This window comes from Anguilla anguilla, chromosome 7 (genome assembly GCF_013347855.1).
Source record: "Anguilla anguilla isolate fAngAng1 chromosome 7, fAngAng1.pri, whole genome shotgun sequence".
In the NCBI taxonomy this organism is placed as follows: domain Eukaryota; kingdom Metazoa; phylum Chordata; class Actinopteri; order Anguilliformes; family Anguillidae; genus Anguilla; species Anguilla anguilla.
Window position 1 is genome coordinate 56,000,683 of NC_049207.1, and position 17,824 is coordinate 56,018,506.

Consider the following 17,824-nt stretch of genomic DNA (forward strand, 5'->3'; position numbering starts at 1 on the left):
CCCACCAGGAGTAGTGTGGTAGTGTTTCCTCAGGATACTGCAGCGTTCATTTCTCCCGCAGTGTGTAAGTTGCCACCAGGCTAACGGTGGCCATCGGTGAGACACACACACACACACACACACACACACACACACACACACACACACACACACACACACACACACACACACACACACACACACACACACACACACACACACACACACACACACACACACACACACACACACACACACACACACACCCTCTTTTTCAGCCTCACTGCAGCCGTCTCCTCTTGTGTGGGGGGCCTACAGCGTGGGGGGAAAAGTATTTCGCTGGGAAGCGACTGCTTCAGAGAAGGGCATTTGCTTCAGCACTTCACAGCAGGGACTGTGGGATTATGGGACTGTGGGATTGTGGGTAGCATGATGGTTCAGGAGGAACTCGAAGAACAATTATTGCCATAATTGGGGAGAAAGAAATTAGTAGCAATCTGTTTTATAATGTCGCATTTATTTAAGTAATATTTCATTTAAAAAAATATTTAGGCTGTACATATTTATTTCCCAAACAAAGACAGTGATCTCCTTTTTATCTTTTATCCTTCTATCCACTTTAGCATTTAATACAAACATATCTGGGTTACATTGTTAAGACGGTATAAATAAACTACTAATAAACAGTCATTTTTATGGATGTGTCAATTGAGATATTTAAAGGGAAATGTGATTGCCAGAAGCTTGTGATGTCTGGATGTAGGCCATGAAGCATTTCATATCTGTGTATTTATTCTTATGGACAGAAGAGGGCGATAGACCACACAACTATACATGTAGTACATCAGACTGTTTCCATGTTGCATTATCAAAAATGAAAGATGGTTGAATAGCTGAATATATTAATATAACAATGAATAATGAATGGCTGCGTGTCACCCCAATAAAACTTACAAAAGATTTTCCATCAAAAATAATATTTTTCGTTTTTGTGTAATATGGTATATTTTGCAAGTACTGTAGTTACAAGTTCCTACACTTGCACTAAGCTGAGAAGTATGCAGAACCAACTTTTACTACAATGTCCAAGCTACCAATAATGGCTTCTAACCATTTCAGTTAGGTAATAACACAAGTTATCTTCCTCAGACTATAAGCTATAGACATGTATTATCACACTGTAACTCATAAAAACATCAGGTACATGTTTGATACATGTTTTGTGCAATAAGACGTTCTCCTGAATGTTAACAATGACTGAATACCAATATAATGTATGATCATTTTTGTTCCGTTAAGAAGACCTGCATTAAATTGTAAGAAAAACGATTTTCGCGATTGAAAAATTGAGCTAACGTACCATTTTTAGAAAAGCTTTTTTTTTCTTTTTTTTTGTTAAGTATTTTAAAAATATTTATTAAAAATACTATATTATTTCCTTGGGGGTTACCAGGTTGAGCGTGCCAGCGTGGCTACACGCGCGGTTGCTACGCGAGCAGCGGCTAAGTGCTCAACTAAGCGCGCGGCCTCTCGGTCGGACTGAAAGGCTTCTTTGTTTGGGGGCTAACAGGGTCTCCTCACAGGGAGGGTCCGGGGAGGTAACTCGGCTGAGGTGGGGAGACCAGGGTGGAGATGGAGAACACTCCTGTACTGTCCATCACGTTATCGCCCGGCTCCTCTTCCGTACCTGCAGAGGCACAAACAGACTGTTTCAGGCACCGTCACAGATCTTAGAGCCGGCGAACAAGACAAACCGTATGCCTGCAAAACGCCCGTCAAATACGGTTAAAGGGTGAACTTCACAAACTGCTCACAGCTGATAAATCCAGGCCAATGTGTGAGGCCAATGATACTGTTCATGCCTGTCCCTGTACAAAGAATTTTATGAAACTGGAATAATATTTTATGGATATAATCGTTCTGTTTTGTGCATAAAAAATAGATTTGAAAAAGTCTGACTGGAGCACTCTCTCAGTCTCTGAGCTTCGATCAGTGAAGCGCTGTCATGTGACCCCTCTGTGGGCGGGTCTGTCAGTACCTCGCTCCGGCTCCAGCTCTCTGGCCGGGTACGGCTCAGGCTCAGCCTCTTCGTCGTCCGGTCCCAGGTCCTCGATCGTGACCTCATCTTTCGGCGGGATGCTCGTGGTCTCCGCGGGCGGGGCTTGCTCCTGGGCCAGGAACGGGATGACCTCGGGCCGGGGTTCCGGAGCAGGAGGAGCCGGAGGGGGGAGCAGTAGCCCTAGCGGCTGGGGCAGAGTGGGCGGCAGTGCTGGGGGAGGGAGGCTTTCCCCCGCCCCTTCCACGGTGTCAGTGGGGAGCTGCTCCGCTACGTCGGCGATGTTGGCAGTAACGGGCTGCTCGGCTTGGTCGGGGTCAGAGATAACCGGCTGCTCCTCTTGGGCGGGGTCCCAAGGGAGCTGCTCCTCCGTCTGTGACAGGACGGCCCCCTGCTGCACCTCCTCCTCAGCACTGCCGTCCTGTGGCGCCCCCTCCTGGGCAGGCTGGGGCGCGACTGCGGTCTCGCTCTTCTTGGGCCGGCCTTTCCTGCCGGGACCAGTCTTCCCCTCCGGCCTGCCCCTCTGCCTCTTACTCTGCACCCTGCGGCCATGGGTTAGACAGTAGGAGCTTACGCACACACGCAAGTATTACACACACACACACACACACACACACACCCCACCCCCTGCAACCACTCTGAACCCCACCCCCTGCAACCTCTCTAAGCCCCACCCCCTGCAACCTCTCCAGGTCCCACCCCCTGCAACCTCTCCAGGTCCCACCCCTTGCAACCTCTCCGAACTCCCACCCGCTGCAACCTCTCTTCAGTGTTGACCATATACTCCCATTTAAATATGACCGCCAATGTCGATTCTTATTATAGCAAGCTGTTAGTGGTTAGCACAATTAGCATGTCCCTTTGTGAAAAATGAGGCATACAGGGAAGCTGCCACAGCCTGGAGGCTGGGAGGGTAGCTCCGCCCCCTGGGCCGTTGACAGAGCTTCCTGTTGTTTGCCAACGCCTGGCAGACCTCCAGGGTCACAGAGTGCAGACTGTGCTACAGGTACACACACCTGAGGGCTACAGGTACACACACCTGAGGGCTACAGGTACGCACACCTGAGGGCTACAGGTACACACACCTGAGGGCTACAGGTACGCACACCTGAGGGCTACAGGTACACACACCTGTAGCAACAGGTACAATTAAATTCTACTTCCACATTCTGCTTTCGTTATTTTCTTAACCCTCCAAGTGAAAGGTCTCTCCGCCTGTTGTAATGTAAATTTTCTTTTTTGTGAGTCTCTCTTTCTGTTCCTCACCTGGCACAGTGAACACCCCCAGCGCCGTGCCACCGAGGGGGAGAACCAAAAGAGAGGAGCCAATTATTTCTGGCACAGCGAGGCAGCATGCTGGGCAGTGCTGTAAGGCAGAGGCTCTGTCACTGTCACTGCCACATTACTCAACTGCTCCAGCCTTCACCCTGTGCCTCTTACTGTATAATATGTCTATTTTTAATCTCTGAATTCCTCAAACACAGGGTTCTTTCTCACAAATGCCGGGTTCTCTCTCACAAACGCAGGCTTCTCTCTCAGTGACCCAACATTTATGGCATGTTGTCCAGCAAGCCAGTGGCCTGAGCAATCCCTTTTCCTGATTGGCTGAAACACCCCGGCTACTCCAAGAGCACATGAATAAAATAAAACAGCAGCTGCGATTTGAGTTCCTGTAGCGTTTTTGTGTCCTACATTCAGGACGCACACAGATGAACGACAGATAATATGAGCCCAAGCAACACAAGCACCCGGCGTTTGGAGCACAGCGTTGATTACATAATTTACCCATAAACCCACTGGTATATTTCCTTTTCCTCCGCCTCCGCCCTCCTCTTCCTCAGCAGGTCTCTGTCCCGCAGCCGCCGTCGAATCCCACCTGCAACAGTCCAAGGGCCCTGTGCGTTTACTCTGCGCGTTTACACTGCATTTACTCTGTGCGTTTACACTGCGTTTACTCTGTGCGTTTACACTGCGTTTACTCTGCGCGTTTACACTGCGTTTACACTGCGCGTTTACTCAGGGAACCCGCGGGGAACCGCACCGGGACTGCACCATGCAGCACCAACCGCGTAACCATGACAACGCACGCTAACGGCAAATTCACCCGATCTCAGTCAGGACCTGCGTCCTGTGTAGACAAGCATAGGATGGAGAACAGGGTAGGAACACACACACACACACACACACACACACACACACACACTCACATGCACACACTCTCACACGCACACATATGGGGGTATAATTTACTACCTAACCTAGGCAGTAGTCTTGTGTTCTGGACCAGGATCAGACACAGAATCCAGGAGAATCCCAGCACACAGACACAGGAATACTGAGATGTGAGTGAACCAATGAAACCTAAGAGGATTCCACTCATAATGATGATGTTCCCAATCATGAACTCGCTGGATATATTCAGTATACATTCAGAAAACAGTTGACTGTTGAATTTTTCTAATTAATTAAAAAATGTACTTTTTAGATAACCGTGGCAGGCTAGCAGTGTGAATGCTGTCATACAAAGTCCTGAGTGTTTCTTTTCATATACAAATTAAACAAAATCATCAATGGATGTCCAGGAGGTAGTATGGCGGGATTGCATGTATATCATTGAAAATTATTATTATTATAAATTGAGTTGCATAGTTGAAGAGGCATTTAATATGTCATGTTTGTAAATTATATTATTAACAACTACATAAAAACATACATTTATTCATACAACTAAAGTTATTGACACAATCTTTTGCCTGTTGACAGATTATGAAGTGAAAACTTAAATCTACCTTCAAAATAAGTTATATGGTAAAATATTTATTTTCTGCAGTACAAAATGAGAGGTTATATGGGCTGGCACATGACTCAGCATAATCTGCAGAACAACACGCAAATATTTCCTCTTCACTTGTAAATATATCCAGCAGAATTACTTCAAGCACGTCAGACTACAGCTGTAAAGTATTCAGAACAGCATGCCTTTAAAAACAGGCCTTTCAAACCAGCAGAGGCAGAATGAACCAGTATAATGGATTCGGTCTCCAGTGACTAACATTCAACAGCCAGAGGCCAGTTTTGTTTCAGCTTTCATTTGCCTTGGCATAATTTGCATACGAAGTTCAGTCGTACCTTCGTTGTCATCTGGTTGTTTGCATTCCACCTGCGCGGTGTCTTTTCCCAGAGTCTCCATTTTGTTATCCCCCATAAAATGACCCCTTCGGTGAGGAGAACGTACCGAGTGTAGTGATCAGGAAGTATTAACGTTCAATTCAGACCTCCTCCAAAAAAAATGTATTATCGGGTTAATCATTAGCGCGGTGTTTGCAGAGTTGTGGCAGCTTTGCTCTTATCATTTTTGTAAGGGCGGGTGACTTGGCACGACTCGAGACTGAATGAGAAAGACGGCGGGTCCAAGCTTTGCGCTCAGACAGCGCGCGCACACGCGAGTTCTCCCGAAAGCGCATTTTTCCACCGAACCGGCGCACCATACCCGCTCCACTCTCGCGACATGGGGAGAACATGCAAAGTACACACAGAAAGGCCCAGGAAGGGATTCGAACCCATCACCTTCTTGCTGTGAGGCGAGTGTTACCCACTGCACATTTTTCAGAAATTCTGTCTTTTTTTTTTTTTTTTTTTTTCCAAGTGCCATCATAATAAATGTTTGTTTTGTTTACATACATTCTGAAAAGAACTGTTCAAAGTGGCTTGGATTCAAAATGATGTTGAAGCAAAGTCCTAATGATCTTTTCTTGTTCTTAGCTTCATTAATCAATTAAAGTCATGCAAAGAACACATGGATGAACCTGAATTATAATACTAACAAAGTCTGGACATAACTCTTCTTCTCTGTGTGGTCCTCTGGTTTTACTGAGGAATTACCTTGGTTTTCTTTCTCATTAGATTTTTTTCCTATCATACATCAGTGTCACTCATTTGTTTTCAGCAATGACACAGCACACTACTGTAGTGCAGGCGGTGATGTTTAAAATTTGGATCAGTGCTTCTACAGCAGCCTTATACAAGTACAGGGACCAAATCAAGTACAAAAAATATTAATATCTGTCATGCAATAAACAAATATTTGTGACTATCTGTGCGTCGTATGTAAGAACACCTTGCCGTGTGAAGTGAAACAGGGCGCACTTACGATTTCAAACGCTAATGAGGCGGGAAACTAAAAGCTCTGCTCAGTCTTGTCCAGTACGGGACAAGCATGCTCATCTTATCTCTTACGAACCGGGGCCTCCCCGGTTTAGGGTGTGTCCTCAATCTTCCCCAGGCATATTGCAGCCCAGAGAAAAGACAGCAGCCTTAGAGCAGAGGGAAATAAATGGCTGTCCTTATCTCAGACATGTCCCAACAGCACCGCCTGGCCACTCAAGCTGACTAGCGCAGAGACAAACTGAGGAGATAGCCTGCTACTGCTGCCTCATGGTGTTCATGCCAGTCTAGCGCTAAGCTACCGCTAAGCTTCATTTCACATCGATTCGGGCTACAAATTTTATTTTATTTTAAATACGAGTATGAAATCTGACTTGTTTAATGTGTTATTCGGCATTTATCCATGCTGCCGTTAAAGGTTTTATTTAGTAAATTACTAATATTGAGAACATAGAGTGAACATTATGATGCTAAATAATTCTGACGAGTGCACACTTCAGACGTGTGGGTCGTGATGGATAACTCAACTCAAAAAGGCACAAATACTTCATGTTGCTACATTCCTACTAAGCTTTTCAATTTCCCTACTCTTGGGCCAGGTCAGTCCTAAGCCGTTTTTTACATCCACCCTTTATTCCGCTGATAATCCTGAAAGGTGTCAAATGAAGGTTCAAGGAAAAATATGAATGTTGTATTACAGGAACCAAAAGGAGCTTAAGAAACGTAATTATTTACAGGTCCCGATTCTCACAGGGTGAGTTTATTTCAAATGATTGGACTTTTATTACATGTGATTATTGATAATACAGTCTGAAATGTAAATAGAACATTTTATTATTGCTATTATTATTTTTTAATTGCACCATTATTATTGAAACAACATTTCTCTGATTGAATAAACATTGTGTAATTGGTATTGATTGTGATAAACGGCTTGTATGAGTACAACAATCGTCTGCTGAGATGCGGAACAAAATGGCTACTTTATCTTGTGAGGGACAGCACCAGCAGGTCTCCTCAGTCGCACAACCTCGAGTTATTCCACGAGTTCTGAGTGGACTGTAGCAGAGACCAGCATGCAATATATCCCAAATCAAACAAGCTGGGTGATCTATCAGCTGGATCAGCAGAACTGCCTGTAATGGTGGGATTATTGGTGGTCAGGCTGTCACACAGTCTAGTGAACCAATGGCTCACAATCCCCTTCACCAAAAGTACAGGCATTTAGCAGACGCTCTTATCCAGAGCGACTTACACACTACTTTTTACATAGCATTTGCACAGCTGAATATATACTGAAGCAATGCAGATTAAGTACCTTGATCAAGGGTACAATGGTAGTGTCCTAGCAGGGACTTGAACCTAAGACCTTTCATTTACAAAGCCAACTCTTTACCCATTATACTACACTGCTCAAAACACCGAATGCAGCCCTGACAGAATGTAGCATCTGTCCCTGCCACTGTGGCTTTACCAAACTACAGCTGAACAATGCCAATCAGGAAAAATAACAACAGCAAAAATGTGTACTAAAAAATGAGGAAGTAATCTTAGACAGTGTCAACAACAAAATCAGAAGTCAGCAAAACACCTCTCGGGCCATTAGTGACTACCTAGAAGTGTGAGGTAACAGTGAGTTTATAGCACCCCCTGCTGGTTCATTCCCAGCAAAGCACCACTTGACATCGCAGATAGCTTCTTTACCTTCTGCCATTGTTAGAAGTAGAACTTGACTACATTAAATACTGTAGTTCTCTAGTGCAGATATATACAATATAAAAATTTAAGTTAGCCTTTGGATACTTGGATAAGTGTTCAAAGACGTTGTGGAGTTCAGAAACCAAGTAGTCACCTTTCCATTTGAAATTTAGCCCTGCATGTGGACATATCATGACTGCTTGCTAGTGAAAATACATGGTGAATTCTTAAATAACTGGGCATTTTAGGAATGGAATTACATTTCATATAAATTTATCAAATACAGGTATGTGGTTTTCTATGTTTCTAAATAAATGCCATATAATTCAGTACAAAATTTATTTATAGACCAAGTTCTGGCACATGTAAAGTGGATATCCTGAGCTTTTGTCTTGGAAGCCATTACACTGGTCATGCTCATGATATAAAAGTAATGCTGTTTTATGCAATAGTACTCGTTTCAATTTTAAAGTGAATTCTGATCTTTCTGACAAGCGGAAAATAGACTATTGACCAGTATATCCCAGCCACAACATGAAATCCCCATCTTTATTATATTATTTTTCTCATCATTGTGCTACATTATTATGGGGGTATTTGGCCTGTTTTGTAATATGGGGGGGGGGGGGGGGGGGGTGCCCTTGCTATTATCGCTTAAACATCAGCAAAGCTTGCTTGTATAATAATAATGTGATCTCACATAAGACCAAATTGATCTGCATAATGGATAAAATTTAGACCAAATAGAAATCATTTCTACAGAAGCTGCCACGTGGGTCTTATGATACATAAGTGAATATTGACATAAATATCAAACAAATGTACAGAATAAGGATTTAATGATACATTTTCAAACCTGCATCCAAAGAGGACTTTATCAAAAAACAACAAGAAAACATTTTACAGGTTAAAACGGGCTACATAAATTCAATATGAAAATTTCTTAGTTTTAAATGCCAATGAACCATTTTTTTGCGAGGGCGAATGAGACCGAACTTTTAAAGGGGGAGAGAACATGGATTACTACTGAGTTACGTAAGTAGAACACATCTGACACATAACGTGAGCATACAGAAGAAAAGAGCAGGACAATCAGAGGTAAGGTCTGAAGATATGTGTCAGGGAGCGAAAGGTAACACTGACGTAACAGTTCTAATGTCAACGAGCAGATCCACCACGGGAGATCTGAAGAAAAGACTGTAGGGAAGAATGAATGAAAACGATCTCTGGGGGGGAAAGGGATATATTTTTATATGTGGAACTTAATACATATATATTTTTAAATACACAATGGCAAGAATATTACGTGGAAACATAATGCTGCTTTCCTACAAACTACACGAGCTTTCGACAGCGAGTGTCGTTTTCACTGTGACAACAGGTCAGGGTTGCTGCATTGCCTGTTTAACTGCAATGCACCTAACACATCATAGGTGGCGGTATTGAGTATATAATAGTTTCGGTCCCGTTTCCCTCCATGGTTTCTCCTTTGCCTGAGTAAGTTGGCGTTTGGTTCACTTCATTATACAGTCCCTATTCACCCTCCATTAAGGCATCTCTCCGCTTTTGGGCTGAATAAATTCAACCAACACCCAGGAGGACAAACTTAAAGGGGAAGATGGACATGAAAAAGAGGATCCACCTAGAACTGAGAAATAGGGCACCATCTGATGTAAGTGCGATTTCCCCGCAAACCTTAGTTTGCTAGCTACTTTTAGCTTTCTTGGCGTTGATGACCTGTGTAATGGTGACCACATGTGATCAATGTTTTTCAAATACCACGAGAGGAAACACTAGTCCTACTTATTTTGTCTCATGTGCCGTGCTTGTTTTGTGGGCGATAAGTCGATGGAAGCAATATTTCAACTTATTTCAAGGTCTACAGATATTAGCTACAGTATTTAGCTAACCATCTAGTGTTATTGTTGCAGTCTTTTAACCGTTTCGCAGCTTCTTGCCTTGGCTTGAAGGAGGTATTCACTGTCTTGACAATCGGGTTCCTGTCTCGACTGTAATAAATGCGAACTTTTAGCAGGCAAAATTTGGTCAACGCGTTAGGACAGTGTCACCACGGTATTTGGAACAATTAAATACATTTATATTAGTTATTATTTTAGGATCCTGGCAGCCATGTTTGTAACAGCGAAAATGGGGCGCCCTTCTTTATTTAAGCATTTTAACACAATACCAGTATTCACTATAACATTGTTTATGCAATGAGAAGATAATTTCATATTTTTTAGATTGACTGACTAGATAATTTCGCCATATGCAACTAAAATCTCTGTGGTCACTCGCTATCAAGCAAGCTTAGTTTAATATTAAATGTTCAGTTAGATATGAACAAAAACCAAACAGTTTCAGCCAACTTTAAAACAAAAATTGCTTTGAAGTATTTAGCTACCGTTAGCTAGCCAACTTTCCCCCCTCAGCATCGAAGATAGCACTGCATGTGACTGACTTACAATTTTTTCCCTCCAAACTAGACAATAATGTGTTACAACAAACACTGCTTCTGTGCAAAATAAAAGTTGCTGCTTCATGAAAACATGTAGGTTAAATAAATCGAGGGTACATTTTTGAACTATCTAGCCACATGACACGGTAGCGTTGGCGCTAGCGTCGTCATCTCTATCCTGACCTTCTTCAGAGCCTAGCTTGTGTTGTCCGGCTAGCTACTTTTGCTTCCCGCCATTACCGCGTAGCTAATGTTAGCTCAGCGACATAAATTCACTTTGTCTTTCGGTTGCAAGCAAGCTATAAAACAATATCTAAATATTAGCCATAAGTAAGTTACTTAAGATGGACACGTTTCTTTGAATTTCACCTTCATGTAATCGTCTGGAGCTCGTTAGACTGAAAAATAACGTTACGGTGTAGCATTTTGCTTACCGGCTAGGTCTAGCTAAACTGCCGTATACATGCTCCTAAATGGCTAGCCACCGAAGCCCGCTTGTTAGTTATTATGAAAACATGTGGTACGCTGACAAATTGCTAGCTCTTCTGTTCAAACTGAAATTGGCGTTCCAAAGCATTAAACTACAGATAGAAAATTAAATCTTGAGAGTTGAGCAAACTCGGCATACGCTGTATCTTGAGAATCGCCATGTTGTCACTGCCGTCTTTGAAGCTCTTGAGAAAGGAACGCTCTCCATCTTTGTCTCACTAATTTCCGTTTTCAGCATTGCCTTCGCCATTCTCAAATAAACGCCGAAAATTAATGCATGGCGCAAGAAAATCGGCCTAAGCAGTCGATGATCACCAGTTCTCCACAAGCAGTTTTTATTATTGAAGTATTTTTAAATGAAGCGTGGTAAACGTTCCTCCCCCCATACTCGTGGGTAATGGCGGATAGCCCGATTGTTTCTGAGCCTAGCGCAACTGCGCTGTAGCTCTTAAAAGGGCTATGACTACTTGTTAACTTTTGCATGTGTCATTCATTGTAGCAGCGTAGGCTTCATTGCGGTGCATTGAAATATTCCGCCATGGGTATTTCTGCCTCCTCGTTAGATAAGCGAAATAATACGGTTATATTTATGTTTCAGTCGAAAACGTTTTGATAAAAGTTGCCTTTAACGGATACAAATACCTTCGTTGCTGCTTAAGTAGCCTGCAAAGTACTTAGATTACCGGCTACATAATAAATAAATGAGTAATTAAGCGAGTTGGCACTTATATTTCCTGTTTCACGTAGATATAATGGCTTGCGTGAGGTGTTTTGGTTACTCTAGGAAGCCTGCTAGCTAGTAGAAGTCATGTCCTATAACTGTCCGTGTAAGGGTTACTGTCAATCATAGCTATGGATAAAACCCAAAGAACTACGAGTCTTTTGTGTAAAGCGCACAATCATTGTGACAGGATGACGTTGCCAGGTATCTTAGAGTTAAGATAGCTATTTATTTTGTTCTGCCCATACGCACGGTAGCTAGCATGCTAGATGACATTATGCGGTCACTTCTCGAGGTGTGTAAATCGCATAGAATGGTTCTTCTCTCTTTTGTACACAAATAAAGACTTCACATTTGATTTAAAAATGTGTTTACCTAGGAGATGGTTTATGCAATATTTGCAAGTTTGACCACCACGGGATTAAGGGATAAAGGGCGTATGTATAAGTGGCAATTAAATTATGAAATGAGCTAATTGTGATGGGGCCAACAGAAAATTGCGTGTCAAATCAAAATATTACCATAGTATAATTACTTGCAGTGTGAAAAATATTCATGACATGACGATGATCAAAATGCAGTTCCTTATTATGGGATCACACTGTTGAAAGAGTAATTATATTATTATATTAGTCACTGCATGAAAGCCTACACCCATTTGTGTATTTGTCTTTCTTTAGGGAAAACATAAGCATTCTTATTTCTTTCCAGGTACGAGAACTAGTCCTTGACAACTGCCGGTCAAATGAAGGAAAAATTGAAGGTCTCACTGCAGAGTTTGTGAATCTCAAATTCCTCAGCCTAATAAATGTTGGCTTAATGTCTGTTTCCAACCTTCCCAAGCTTGGTAAATTAAAACAAGTAAGTGTTAATTTTTGAAAGTACTTTGGCATTTTATGGGGGTTTTTTTTTTTCCATGTTATTTCGTGTTTGGTGTTTGTGTTTTCGGCTCAACCCGTGAAGAGATGAGTTTGTGTATCACCCCAAAGCTTCTTCCTTTGAGTGTACAGCCTCAGGTTGCATGTGCCAGACAAAACAGGTCCATCTGAGAATAAGTTACATAATTTATCTTTTAAGAATAATCAAGTTACTTTACAGTCATACTACCTTTGGAGACATACTGTCACTCTACAAGCTGCTTGTGAGTTATTTGAAGTGTATCTTCTTGCTTTAGATTATAAACACCTGAATACCCAATACCTGCCATTGTAACATTTGACGGGTTGTCAGAAATTTCTCTATATATGCAAGATATTTTTCATTGTGCATAAACCAGTTTTAAGTGACCTCTCCCTTTTGCATTTCATCATAACATGGTATCAGTTTAGTGTGCACTTTTTTAAAATGTCCTTTTTAACGCTTTTTAGTTGGAGCTCAGTGACAACAGAATTTCAGGGGGACTCGATGTCCTGGCAGAAAAACTTCCAAACCTCACACACCTCAACCTCAGCGGAAACAAACTCAAAGACATCAGCACATTGGAGCCTTTGGTAAGTGCTCTTTACTGGAGGGGAGCATTGGCTTTGGTTGGCTTAAGCGTTGTGAATGACAGGTATAAGCACAACATTGTAATTCAAATTTTCCAAATGTAGATCACAAATGTTAAATGAATGACCTGTTCCATTGCTACCTGTGTGTCCACCACCTCTCCCCAACACTTGCTGTCTGTTACACCCATCAGAAAAAGCTAGACAATCTGAAGAGCCTTGATCTGTTCAACTGTGAGGTCACAAACCTGAATGACTACCGGGAGAGCGTGTTCAAGCTGCTGCCCAAGCTCACGTACCTGGATGGATACGACATGGAGGACCGGGAGGCGTCCGACTCGGACGGGGACCTGGATGGAGATGGAGTAGACTATGAGGATGATGAAGGTGAGAGAGCTCCCACTTGGAACAATCTCTCCCTCTTTCTCTCTCTGTTCTGTCTTAATGTGATTGTAAAGGTAAATCTGTGAATAGCTTCAGACTACATTGCATGAGGTTATTATGGTATGTATTAAGGATTGGGAACACTATGGGAAATCAATTTCATTACAGTGTGTACTTATCAGTCTAAACTTTTCCATCTATTCCCATGTGGGGATGAAATTGGTGGAGTTAAATTTATTACTGGGCTCTGGGATATTGGGTCCAGGTACTTCATAACATCATACAGTAACTAGAAGTGTCAGTGCTAAATAATATTCTGCATTTCTTGTGAAATAGAAGGAGAGGATGAAGAGGATGATGAAGATGGAGAGGAGGATTTGGATGAAGAGGATGATGACGAAGATGACGAGGAGGTAGACGGGGAAGAGGATGATGATGTCAGTGGAGAGGATGAAGTAAGATTCTTTCTGTTTCTTTACTGAAGTCATGATGGATGCTTCTGGAATGTATCCTATAGTGTATTCATATCATATTCTGTAGTTACTTAAACTCGTGTCGCTGAATTATAGATCACATTACAAAGAACAATATCACTTTTAAGAATTTGTAATATAGACTCACATTCCAAGCAACACAAACTGTTTTAACTGGATGGATTTTGACCTACTTTTCAGGAAGAAGACATTGGCCGGGTTGGAGCAGCTGATGCTGCTGCTGATGATGATGATGATGACGACGACGATGATGATGATGATGAAGACGAGGAGGGTGAGTTTCCCTTTTTTTCCCCACTGGGGAAATTCTGTAACCTGATCTCAAAATGAGAGCAAAATGTCTGTCTCATTTGTTCCTCCAGTTTCAGGCACTGTTTGGAAATGGAGGAGTTTCCTACGTCTTTCCCCATCCTAATGTATGCCTATAACCTTTTCCCTCCTCTCGGTTTTCTTTTTTCCTGAAGAGGAGGAAGGAGCGAGAGGTGAGAAGAGGAAGCGTGAGGCAGACGACGAAGATGATGAAGATGACGATTAAGAGCAGACGTCCCAGTCAGTTACCCTTTCGCTCCTCCTGTTTGTCCCACCTCGGCATGGGGTCTGTGCTCCTTTGAATGACTAGATTGTACCGGCTGGAGTGGCCGCGTTGAAGTGGGGTACGCAGTCAAGAACAGCGAGCCAGTGTTTCAAACGGAGCTCCTCACAGCATTCCGCAACTACACCGTCAACTGTTTGTAAGCTCACGCGAGGACTTTGGGGACTGTTTTTTGGGGTCTGTGCTTTTAATAATTTGTTGGAGGATTTGTTTTGTTGTTGTTGTTCTGTTGCTCGTTTTATTTTTATTTTTCGTTTGTTTCGAATAAGTTTATTTTTCATTTTCCTTTTTGTTTTTTTGCTATAGCAACGAAGTGTGATGGGTCAGCCGCAAATTTTGTGTGGCCGCCCGTTGTACTCATCAAGGTTGTAGCTATATTTTTACTTTCTGTCAAAAAAAAACAAACAAAAAAAAAAAACTTTGTAAATAAATTCTTAACATTACTTAATTTTCCTGGCTGTATATTCTTCTTGGACCATGAACGTACGAACTGGAGAAAAAGAGATCAAGATAAGCTTGCATAACGTAATTCGTAAGAGTTTTACGAAGAAAGCACGCGTCTCCGCTCCCGAATCGCAATGGTCGCGTCTGTGATTTGGGCGTGAGGGCTTTATACCTGCTTGTTTAATCACTAGTAACAATAAAATACTGTAATATTTATATTTATGCTTACGTTTAAATGGGTTATCTGCCATGAAAGTTGATTATCTTGTCATGCAGATTATTTTAAAAATGTAGCAGGGTTGTAGCAAAGCTTACCAGGACTATCGTTATTACCTTGCAACTCTGGTCAACAGTTAAAATGCCTGTTTTGCTAAAATAATGCGCTACTTTTGGATCCTGTGTTTTTCTAGATCAGTGTAGCTAATTTCTGGATATCAGGAAGATGTTCTTGTATTACACATTTATTGCTTAAATGTCAGGAGATAAACAGAATGATTACGAATCTCGCTGTGATCACTCTTGCTAATGAAGCTACACAAAGATAAGTAAGTTCGTTTAGTAGGCCTACCAGTCTCAAATGTCGTAGTTGTGGAGCCGCCTGGTGGGAAAACTCCAAAATGCAACGGTTGGAAGAAACGAGGTACAGAACGACTTGTGGTCCTTTCTTAGTGCTATATTGCGTTTTGATCCGGCGACCGAGACGATCTTTAAATATGTTTAACTGCATGTATAACATTTTGCTCCTCTAATCCTAGCGGATTGGTTCTGTGTCACCTTTATAGGTTCCCCTCTCTGCCAGGTGTAATTAATTAACAAAAAGTCAAGATAATCGCTCTGTGCCCTTAAAAAAACCTTACAAAAAACTCACCTTGCCCGGTGAGTGTATAAGCCTACCCCCAAACCGTCCCAAAAGAAATACACCGTATGGAATTATAGAATGCTTCGACCGTGTTGCCGTTTTCTGTTTACTGCCTGTAGATTTAATTGCAATATCTATTTTTTTCTGATTAATTCTGATTTAAGCTTGCCATGTTTAGACAAATCAATAACATGCATATGGTAAAATGTAGGCTACAGATAGTGCTTAAGTACTTTTCACACACAAAAGACTCAAAACAATGTTATGTCCGATTATGATTTTAATTGGTTTGTTTCTTTGTTTTGAATGGGTTAAAAAATTCTGTTAAAGATTATATTTTTTCACATTTTCTCTGTGTTGCAACGTGCAGAATGGTTATGAGATCACAATACAGTAAAAAATAATAAACTGGGTTTTTTTAGGCACAGAAACACCACGATAATAACAAGAGAATTGTTTCCTACGGTTATTAAATTAGACTCCATTAATTTTTTAAGCGTTCTTCTGGATTACTCAATAAAGAGACGAATGGCAAATATTCCCAAACCACAGACAGTATTGTGGTTAAATATTGCACCTCATAAAATGACCTGTAATTAGGCCACTGATATGAATTTACAACAGTGTCAGAAGTGATTTGGTCTTTTTTGTTGTGTTACCCGTTTTATAAAACATTAAGACTTGACGTGAGCTCACCGTTTCAAGCATGAACCAGCAAGAGATTGAAGAACACGTCTCCTAATTCTAACGAATATATTTGTTTAGCAGATGTCAACAGGAAATATCCCTATACTGATTTAATGTATCCATCACCGCTCTCTCAAATGTTATGAACTGTACTTTAAAAGCACACCTGAGAAGTATCCCATCCAACATTTCTTAAGCACATAAGGACATGTAAATTAAGCCACGACAGCGGGACGTCTGAAGATTTTGGGTCCATACCATTGAGTCCAGCTTTATTACACACAGGTGGAGTTCACCAACATGCTAGATGAGAATCCTGATTCCATAAATTACACAGTTAAGGGAGATTAAAAAGAAAAACACAACATAGTGTACCTGATAAGAAAATAATTTCCATGCTACATTTGCGCAGTCTTGGTTTAAAAAAAAAAAAAAAAGACATTTATATGTTCTCCCTCTACAGTGCATTAGTGTGTATTATTTGTTCCCTTGTTTTTAGAGAGGGCAAAATATAATTCAGACAGGTCCTGAGATCAGGAATATAATGCAAGCACAGTACTTATATTCTGCTACAGTGCTCCGATTAGGAACGTTTTATTAGAAAGAACAGATTTCCAGTGGTTTTAGGCACAGTTCCTGGAATATCCATCAAGCACAACACTAACAGATGAGTAATATATCTTTGACCAGAAGGGCTCAGTTTACCTTGCTGTGGTCTCTGAGACAGCTCTGAGGAAAACGCTGCGCAGATGAGATCCATCACTGCAGCATCATTAAGCGCAAAGAACTGAGCGGACGGTGCAAAGCATCGCAGCAGTGCAGATTAAAGTAAACTACGGCTAACGCCACCCTGCATTGTTGGCGTGAGTGCAGATTTAAATTGTTCTTTAATTTGCCCTTAAAGATTTTGATAAACTATTATGGTTCTAAACTTTTAACCCGATAGTATTCAGTAATTTGTAAAACAAACTATGTCAAGGATTTACAGCTAGACTGAATAGTTCCACGCTGCAAATGAAATGCATACACTTGATTCTACCAATGAGGAACTGTCACACAGGCAGTTGCTGTGTGGCAAAGGATTCTGGGTAGTTTATTGGGGACCAGTACGGGCAGTACAGAATCTAGCTCTTTGGTTTGACAGTTACAGTCTGGTCTCAGGGAAACATGATATGAAATATTGTTCACAATTATTCATTTGGCGAGTTAGAGATTATTTTTTCTTTTTTCAGAAATATAAAAATGTAACTAAAAGCAATAAAAAAACAGAAACAAGTCTAACTAAGGTACAAAGACTACAAGGGGATATGTC

General features: G+C 41.6%; 2 protein-coding genes across 4 annotated transcripts; one reads left to right on the forward strand and one right to left on the reverse strand.

The window, feature by feature from the left end:
• Positions 1-475: 475 nt before the first annotated feature.
• Positions 476-5,606, reverse strand: hemgn (hemogen). Of its 2 annotated transcripts, none has more exons than XM_035426267.1 (4): positions 5,165-5,606; positions 3,821-3,911; positions 2,018-2,577; positions 476-1,666 (listed from the first exon to the last, which is right to left on the reverse strand). In XM_035426267.1, the coding sequence occupies exons 1-4, from the start codon at positions 5,238-5,240 to the stop codon at positions 1,557-1,559; spliced, it is 837 nt and encodes a 278-aa protein (XP_035282158.1). In that variant the 5' UTR covers positions 5,241-5,606; the 3' UTR covers positions 476-1,556. The 2 variants fall into 2 exon arrangements, with proteins under 2 accessions (XP_035282158.1, XP_035282159.1); XM_035426268.1 differs by having other exon boundaries at positions 3,833-3,911; positions 5,165-5,603.
• A 3,740-nt stretch (positions 5,607-9,346) lies between these two features.
• LOC118231904 (acidic leucine-rich nuclear phosphoprotein 32 family member B-like) lies at positions 9,347-14,970 on the forward strand. 2 transcript variants are annotated; one of them, XM_035426272.1, is made up of 7 exons: positions 9,347-9,569; positions 12,277-12,426; positions 12,933-13,055; positions 13,247-13,439; positions 13,776-13,891; positions 14,111-14,204; positions 14,395-14,970. In XM_035426272.1, the coding sequence occupies exons 1-7, from the start codon at positions 9,516-9,518 to the stop codon at positions 14,463-14,465; spliced, it is 801 nt and encodes a 266-aa protein (XP_035282163.1). In that variant the 5' UTR covers positions 9,347-9,515; the 3' UTR covers positions 14,466-14,970. The 2 variants fall into 2 exon arrangements, with proteins under 2 accessions (XP_035282163.1, XP_035282160.1); XM_035426269.1 differs by having other exon boundaries at positions 9,348-9,569; positions 13,773-13,891.
• The last annotated feature ends 2,854 nt before the right edge of the window (positions 14,971-17,824 follow it).

Bases quoted from the DNA above. Each gene is read 5' to 3' on its own strand.
- hemgn (XM_035426267.1), bottom strand. From the start codon at position 5,240: ATGGGGGATAACAAAATGGAGACTCTGGGAAAAGACACCGCGCAGGTG. The intron at 3,912-5,164 runs GTACGACTGAAC...GGACTGTTGCAG, and splicing joins ACAACCAGATGACAACGAAG to GTGGGATTCGACGGCGGCTG. The intron at 1,667-2,017 runs GTACTGACAGAC...GTGCCTCTGCAG, and splicing joins AGAGCTGGAGCCGGAGCGAG to GTACGGAAGAGGAGCCGGGC.
- LOC118231904 (XM_035426269.1), top strand. From the start codon at position 9,516: ATGGACATGAAAAAGAGGATCCACCTAGAACTGAGAAATAGGGCACCA. The intron at 13,056-13,246 runs GTAAGTGCTCTT...TACACCCATCAG, and splicing joins TCAGCACATTGGAGCCTTTG to AAAAAGCTAGACAATCTGAA. The intron at 13,892-14,110 runs GTAAGATTCTTT...CCTACTTTTCAG, and splicing joins ATGTCAGTGGAGAGGATGAA to GAAGAAGACATTGGCCGGGT.